The 8444-nt window shown below is 54.7% G+C and overlaps 1 protein-coding gene across 1 annotated transcript; it reads left to right on the top strand.

The window, feature by feature from the left end:
• Positions 1-1441: 1441 nt before the first annotated feature.
• B3GALT5 (UDP-Gal:betaGlcNAc beta 1,3-galactosyltransferase, polypeptide 5) lies at positions 1442-3078 on the top strand. The gene is made up of 2 exons (XM_012640077.1): positions 1442-1493; positions 2143-3078. The coding sequence occupies exon 2, from the start codon at positions 2143-2145 to the stop codon at positions 3076-3078; it is 936 nt and encodes a 311-aa protein (XP_012495531.1). The 5' UTR covers positions 1442-1493.
• The last annotated feature ends 5366 nt before the right edge of the window (positions 3079-8444 follow it).

The following is an 8444-nucleotide window of genomic DNA, read 5'->3' on the forward strand; positions in this document are numbered from 1 at the left end:
GAATCAGGGGCACACACTGCCCTTTCCAGGGACGTGCTGTTCCCGTCTCTGTCTGCTGACGGTGTGAAGGGTTGGCTCCCTGGGCCTCTTAAGGCCCAATACAGACTCACTCAGAGACACAAATGCTTTGTAAATGGGCCTTCCAAGGTGCAACTTCTGGAGGTTGTTTCTTGGTAATTCCACTTTAGGCAGAAAAAATGTTCCGACTGCCTGTGAACATAGACGGCCCCAGGGAGCTGCAGCCAGCTGAACCTGGCGTCTGCTCTGCCTCCTGGGAAGCAGTTTGCATCTGAGGTGAGCATCCGTCCCAGGAGAGTTTGATCTGTGTGCAGGGTCCTGAGAAAAAGCACACTGGAGAGAATGAGAATTTAAGGTTTAGTACTGAAGCAACCCCATTGAAAGAGAGTAGAGTTATCCAAGAAAGGAAGCGAAGTAGAAAAATATCATCTTTCCCTTGCATTTGGTTTGGATGTTTCTCTCCAAAACGTATTGCAGGGGAGAGAGCAGTTTGCTCCCCTCCCGCCAGATCCACCACACGTCCTAGCAAAGAAATAACCCCACGGAGAAAGAAAGAGACAGAGTCTGCAGCATCCTGGGCCACTGGGTCTCGCCTGTCGTTTGCTCCTGCTGCGGTTGGTCCGTAGGGGCTGAGGGTTCGAGCAGGGACAGGAACTCGCAGCAGAGCTGGAGCTTGGCTAAGTCTGCCTCCAGGAAAAAGGTTCCTGGAGAGTGAGCAGGCTCTAGAAAGCCCCACGATAATTTCATTTCTCTTCTGGTGAATATATTTAGAACAGAATTTTGACTTAATGAAATTTTGAGGTACTTTTTTTGCATGAAAACAACCAACGCTGCATGTCAGTCCATCAGCCTCTCTCCTTCCTGACTCCTCTGTCCTCTCAGCCGGGATAACGTTGTTAAGACACAGCTGTCTTCCCTGAGTTCCATTCTGTCAGCGTCAGCCGCAGACTCTGCTATGTAGATAAGATAGTCCAACTCCTCATCCTTCTCATCCTGAGAAGTTAGAAGATCACTCATTTATCAGTTTACTTTGTCTCCTTAACAAGCTATGAGGTGCTGTCCTAACGTGTCAGACCTGAAAGGATCCTGGGGTGTTTGCATATTATTGTTGTGAACAGGCGAATCATATGGTGGACTCTGCTTTGATCGTGCCCATTTCACAGATGAGAAAAGTGAGGCTGGGGTGGTGCTCCCATGTTCACTTAAGGTCACGTAAGTAGGTGGCACAGTGGCACTACAGACGGTAGTTTGTGAAGGACAGCCGGTAAGGCATCAGTGATTTGAATGACATTATTTTTTGTTTTTTTCCTAGTGACTCCTGAGAGATGGAATCATCATTTTTGGTAAACAAACCGAGACCAGAACCTGAATAGTGTGGAACGTTGTACACTGACAGCTCTTTGCAACAAATTTTCTCCTGGCACTTACCCTATGGCTTAGCTTTCCAACCAGAGGTTCCTCTTATCCAGCAAAAAGTGAGTTATTCGCTTTCTTAATGTTACAACGTTAACACGGATGATCCTGAACTTGCTGAGAATAGTGGAGATGAGTGGGCAAAAGAGGAAAGAATCAGATAGGAGATTTTAAAATGTAACCTAAAAAAAAACAACTGTTAACAGAGATGGAATTTCAAGGTAGTTGTGCTCATCGGAACCCTGGACTTGCTTCTTTTTGGGAGCAATGTAATGCCGCTCAGTTAGACCCCAGAAGGATGTCAACAGTCCGTACAGATAGCTCTGGAACACGTGGTTTCCGGTCTTACAGGTTGTCTAGCTGCGCTTCGTCATGGGGTCGCAGAACAGCAGAGCTGGAGGACCTGGTGGGAGACCTGGTCCCATATCCTTAGAGACAGGGAATCTGAGACGCCCGTGGGTCACGGGCTGGCTGGCCACGGAGGCAGGACAGACGCCCCGAATCTTCGTGTTCTTTATTTGGTACCATGGAGCGAAAGATGCTGGCGGAACTCTGTGCTGAACTGCTTAGCCACAGCCCCCACTCGTGTGTTCAGTGAGATTCCAGAGTTCCTGAAACGTGGGTCTCTTCCCCCCATCTCAGCCTCCCAGCATAAAGCTAAACATACCCTCATGCTTCCGAGGTCTAATCCCTCGATTCTGTCCCTTTCAGATGGCGAACCCGAAGATGAGACTGCTGTATACTTGCCTCCTGGTCGTGGGGGCCCTTTGCTTGTATGTCAGCATGTCCAGCCTCAATCCTTTTAAAGAGCAGCCCGTTGTTTTCAAGAAAGAGTACGGGAACTTCCTCCAGCTCCCAGATATGGACTGCAGGCAAGACCCCCCCTTCCTGGTCCTGCTGGTGACTTCGTCCCACCAGCAGCTGCACGCCCGCATGGCCATCCGCCAGACGTGGGGGAGAGAGAGGACGGTGAACGGAAAACCAGTGAAAGCACTCTTCCTCCTGGGCACCACGGGCAGCGAGGCCGACGCGCGCGCGGTGGCCGAGGAGAGCCAGCAGCACCGGGACATTATCCAGAAGGACTTCGTGGACACCTATTACAACCTGACCCTGAAGACCATGATGGGCGTGGAGTGGGTCCATCACTTCTGTCCTCAGGCCACGTTTGTGATGAAGACGGACTCAGACATGTTCATAAACGTCCACTACCTGACCGAACTGCTCCTGAAGAAGAACAGAACCAGCAGGTTTTTCACCGGCTACTTAAAGCTGAACGAGGTTCCGATTCGGAAGAGCGTCAATAAGTGGTTTGTCAGCAAACACGAATATCCGCGGGACAGGTACCCGCCGTTTTGCTCGGGCACCGCCTACGTCTTTTCCGGGGACGTGGCGAGCCAGGTGTTCGGCGTGTCGGGGAGCGTCCCGTACATCAAGCTGGAGGACGTGTTCGTGGGGCTGTGCCTGGAGAGGCTGCGCATCACGCCGGAGGAGCTGCACTCGGAGCAGACCTTCTTTCCCGAGGGCTTGCGCTTCTCCGCCTGCCGCTTTAGGAGGATCGTGGCCTGCCACTTCGTCAAGCCGCAGGATCTCGTGAAGTACTGGCAGGCCGTGGAAAGTTCCCGGGAGGGGGACTGTCCGGCTGCGTGAGGGGCTGGGCGGCACCTCCGCGCGAGTTCGGATAACTGCAGCGATGGCGTTCGAGAGATTGCGAGGCCTTGCTCAGAGCCAGCGGGGGTTCTCTGTGCTGCCGGTCTACACCCGGACGGAAGCTCACAGGAAGCCACTGGTCAGCTCCCGCTCGGTGCCATCTCTGAGCACCGTACACTGCTGGACCAGGGGTTTGAGTTACACCTACAGTTTCTCATTTCGGGGGTCAGTAGCCATACAGCGTGGTGGGTGTCATTATTCCCATTTTACAGATAAGGAAACAGCAGCCGAGAAAGGTACAGAAACTTGACCCAGGCTCGGAGCAGGAATGGAAATGGAACATGCCAGAATGCAGTAGGCAGCCCCCAGCCTGGTCCACCCCCTGTGCTGCCTCTCTTGGCAGAGGACAGTGATGACACAGGCTCCGAGGGAAGCCTTGCGGCTGGCGTCCTTCAGTCCCTGTCTGGAGTCCCCTCCACACCAGCTCCCAATCCTTGTGCTTTTGAGCGCTCAGACTGGGCTGAGCAGGTCCACCCGGTTCCTCCATTCGCAGGGATGGACGTAGCTGGGCCCTGAGGCATTGGCAGCTCGGCACTTGGCACAGCCCAGAAGCACATCCTGGGGCATAGGATGAGCCCACCGTGGCCGCAGCTCACCCACTGAGAAATGCCCAGCTCCGGAGAGAAATCAATTTCTATAAATTTATAAATTAGGCTCAGAAACCACTGCAACCTGGCCACAGTACAGACAGATCACACTGCTGACTTCCCCAGTGAGCCGGACGTCTCCTCCGAGCCATCTGTCACTCTGGTCCCTTAGCTCCAGAAGGCTTTTGTCTTCGATTGATGGAGACCTTCAGGTCTCTCAGTTCAAACCAAAGGGCACAGTCCACGTGGGATTCTGGGTGCTTTTCTGGGAATTCGGTTGGATCTAAGTCAAAATGCTCTTATGTACCCCTTGGACACAGCCCCGAGTGGGCCTGGGTTGGTGGGGTGTCCCTGTGTCTGCTTCCCAAGCCTGACCCAAGCTCATCCTCATTGAATTTCTCATTTGGCCAAGGAACAACAGAGCTGTGTGGTTTGGCATCTAGCTTTTAGTTTTCTCACCCCACCCCCACCCCCGAGGTTCGTGTGAGCCCAATTTGCAGGGCTGCGTGAAAACAAGGCGCTTCTTTGCAAGGGTGTCAGCCCATTCAGCCACTATCACGTGACATGCAAAGTACCCTTGATCATAGAAATGATTGTTTTTTATTGTTTACTGTACCAGACTTCACTAAGTATGCAGACAAAAGGCCCCAGGTGGCTGTGTCACTTATAAATGTTGGACTCAGCGCTCACCTGATCTCAGGAAAAGTTATTTGCTACAAATGATTATGACGATGTTAACGTGCGGAAGTAGGTCTGGCATCCTATTTTGCACAGCACTTCTTGTGTCTGGATTGAGCTGCTGCTTTGCAGATGTGTCTCTGCGTCCTGGCTGCTCTGAGCGCCCTGGGTCATGCTCAGAGAAGCCGCCTCCTCAGGTGGAACATCAGGGGCTGACACGCTTCGGTTGCATAGGATGGGCCGCCTCTGATTCTGGAGATAGCAGTGTGCTTCGAGCGTGACAGAGTCTGGCGGTAGGCCTGGCCTGTGTTTAGCCGTCCAGCCTGTCCGGCATGTGTCTGTGGCCACCAGTCTTGGCGGGTGAGCGGTGGTCAAGCCACTGCCTCTGCTTGGCAGGTTCAGGCTCTGACCTCTGCAGCATCGGCCCACAGCCCTTGGCCCTGGGGACACGTGAGAGCAGGTGTGGGCCCCACCTATTGCCTCTGTGTGTTCTTAAAGGACTTTCTGCAAGACACGTCGTTTCCCCCACTGTGATTCTTTATACAGCGAGGTAGGTTTTTTTCATTATTTCGTGTCTCTAGAACTTGAAGGAACCTTGGAGCTCGTTCAGTCCTGCCTCCTCTGTTATGTAGGGTGAAAACAAAGCTCAGAGAGACCAGAGGCTTGCCTGAGACTTCACAGCTGGTTCGTGGGGGAATGCAGGGTCCCGGCCAGCTTGTGTTGCACCAGGCCCCGTCTGGGGGAGGGAGAGCCCACGTGAGCACACGAGACGGCAGAGCTTCGCCTCTCCAGCAACACCAGTGTGGCTTCAGCATGGAACGGGGGAGAGGCCAGGCCGCTGGGCAGTGGCTCCACTCAGGCTCCAGAGAGGGAGGGTTTGGTTGCAGGTACTATGTGCCAGGTACTGAGATAAGGGCTTTATAGGTGGGGGACGGTACCACCACTATGCCTGGTACACAGATGAGGAAACTGAGGCACAGAGAGAGGTTGAACAACTAGCTCCAGGTTACGTAGCTGAAAAGTGGCAGAGACAGGATGTGACCCCAAGCTGTCGGGGCCACTGCGTGTGTGGGCGGCACTGTCCTGTGGCCTCCCAGGCCATGAGCAGACCCCTCTCCGTGTTCCGGGGCTGCAGGGGGCTCGTTGCATCGGCCGCTCCTGCTGCATTTCCAGGGAACATCCTCAGAGGCCCTGCGGTCTGCCTCCCAGGGGGACTGTGGCCAGGGGCCATCTGTTTCCTGTAGCGCGAGCGCCTCTGCTGTCGGACTGGAGTCCCAGCTTTTCTCCAGCCTTAGGAGGGTGACCCCCGCAAGGCCGGTGCTCTGATGCCGCAGTCCATCGTCCCCTCTGCTGGACCATCCCACAGGCACACAAACACACTGCCATTTCCCATGTGACAAGACACAGCCGCCGCCTTCCCTCGATCCCCTTCCCCTGGGCTGCTGCCCCGTCCCCAGGGCCTCGGTGGTGGCACCCTACGTGGGGCCGCGCTTGTTTGTTGCACCTCCTGTCCTTCCTGTCTTTCTGAGCTCCCCTCGTCAGACTAGTGCACCCCGCACTCCAGGGCTCTTCTTCCGGCCCGTGTTGCTGGGTCCTGTGGGCAGTTCTCGGCCCTTGTCTTACGTGACCAGGAGCTGGTCTCACTCGCTTCCTGGGAGAGTCCCGTCTCCTCTCCAGCTCCCAGGACGCCAGGCTTCCCTCCTCCTGGCTGGTCGCGCCTCTGCGTCTCCTTTGCTTCTTCTCTGTCTCTGCTCTGACTGGCGTAGCCTGGGCTCAGCCTGGGCCCACTTTCTTCCCTGGTTACTCCCCGTCCTCCGGGGGCTCATCCTGTCTCGTGGTTGTAGATGTTCTCTGTTATGGTGACGATGTCCCCATTTGTCTCCGGCCGAGAACTTTCTTGCTCTTCAGTCTCGTCTATCCACTGCGTACTTGATTTTGCGTAATGAGCAGATCCAACGCTGAACTTGTGATTACCCTGCCCCGTCTGCCCCATCCGCAGCCTTCCCCAGCCCGGTCACGGCCGCTCCATCCCTGTTGCCACGCAAGTCGAAAACCCCGGAGCCGTTCTGACTCCTCTCTCTCAGCTGGGGCATCAGGAAAGGCTGCTGGATCTACCTGCAGGTTATGTTCAGAAGCCGACCACTGCCCACCCCTCCACGGCGGCCACCCTGTCCAAGCCCCTGTCGCCGCCCCCTGTATCCCCGCAGTAGCCTGTGGCCTTGTCTCAGCTTCCACCATTGTGTCCCTTCGGTCTGCTCCCAATGGCATCCAGAGTGGTCCTTTGAAAATCTCACTTCTCTACTCAAAACCTTCCTGTGGCTTTCCTATGTCCTAGCAAAAGCCACATCCTTAATTCTGTTGTCTGCGTGTTACTCCCTCGTCTCATCCTATCACAGCTTCCCGCGCTCCCTCTGGCCTCCCTGCTACTCCTGGCACATCCACCTCAGGGCCTTTGCACTGGCTGCTCCCTCCGCCAGGAATGCCCTTTCTCCAGACAGCTTCGTGGCTCCCTCCTTTGCCTCCTTCAAGTCTCGGGCCCAGTGTCACCCTCAGCGAGGCCTGCCCCGACCTCCTTGTGTGAAATTGCATCTTGGTCCACTCCCGTGTCCCCCTGACCTTGTATTTTTTCCATTGCACTACCAATTTCTAATAAAGCATATAACATCTACTTATTATAATGTATCTATTTTTTAATTTATGTTTCCACCGACTTGAATGTCTCCACGCCGACTTGTGTGGGCGTGGGTCTTCCTCTGCTCTCGTCGCGGATGCCCCGGCGTGTGGGGGACGCTCTGTACGTGTTTGTTGAGTGAATGGAATGGGCCTTTACGGAAGGCGATGTTTGGAGGGAAATGGGTGAATCTGGACCGAAGAAACGGAGGGTTTCTGAAGCCCAGGCAGCACTGTGGCTCCAAACGAATCCGCGCTGGGAAAATGGGTGCATTTCTGCTGACTCTGAGGCCCCGAAACCTCTAAGGGCTCCGCAGACGCGCTCTTCACGGCTCAGCCCCTTCCAAAGCGGAAAGCCTCTCTCGGGCGGGGTGGGCGACATGGCGCAGCACGGCCGTCCCCAGCCCGCGCGGCCCATCCGTCTCACCTGCACCCTCACGCCCGTCTCTTCTGATGAGAGTAGAACTCTGCCGCTTTTACCCGACTGTGACACGACTCTGAGCCCCCATTCTCCCCGCCCCCGCCCCGCGGAGAATGGCACTAAGCCCGGCGTCAGGAAATGTACACGGGATCATTAAAGTGACTTTTCAGTCCATCCGCCTTCTGTCGATAAATAGCTGCAGATACAGGTGCATCCTGGGGACGGTACACACCACACTATGTCGACATTCGAGTTATTTTTTAAAACCAGGACTGCAAAGGACTGTCAGCTCTCTTGAGCTGTGCCGGTGAATGCTGGACGCGGGAGCTGCTGCGTGGGGTCCCGGGACCTGGCCGGCCCACGTGCGAGGAACGCGGACCGTCCACAGGCCGCCCGGGAAGGGCGCCACCAAGCTGAGAGCTCGAGTGCAGCTTCGGGCACCTCAGGAGTCTGTTTCGTCTGCACCGAAGGGATTGAGTTGCTGAAAAGCCAGGCCTTAGGGTAAAAGGCAGCTTCCCTGATAAACAAGCCTGTGGTGTAGACTTCAAGGACTGTGTTTAATAATAAAGACTAAAGTTTAATTAAATACCTCCTCGTTAGACTCAGAAACTACATATACGCTGTGGTATGGAATAAACTATTTTACAATGGTTTTGTGGCATTTTTATAAACTGCAATACAGGCCTTTTATTACTGAAAATCGTTCCCTTGCTGTCCAGTCTCGGTGTCCGCTAAGGCGGAAATCCTAACATCTCGGCTGTTTTTCCTGGGCTGCACTTTTGTCCACAGGTCTGACAGGATGATCCCGACCCTCCAGCTCTCCGTGTCCTGCAGCCCGGCCATTTGCCTCTTTTAAAAAAAGTAGCGCCCGCCCTTTCATTGTCTTCCACACGGTGTGTTTCTCAGAGGCGGCTTTGCACAGAGAAGCAGACTCGGGCCAGTTCTCCGCT

This window comes from Propithecus coquereli, unplaced genomic scaffold (assembly GCF_000956105.1).
Source record: "Propithecus coquereli isolate 6110/MARCELLA unplaced genomic scaffold, Pcoq_1.0 Scaffold148, whole genome shotgun sequence".
Taxonomy (NCBI): domain Eukaryota; kingdom Metazoa; phylum Chordata; class Mammalia; order Primates; family Indriidae; genus Propithecus; species Propithecus coquereli.

What these genes read in the sequence shown, in the direction of transcription:
- B3GALT5 (XM_012640077.1), top strand. Translation starts at nt 2,143, where the DNA reads ATGGCGAACCCGAAGATGAGACTGCTGTATACTTGCCTCCTGGTCGTG.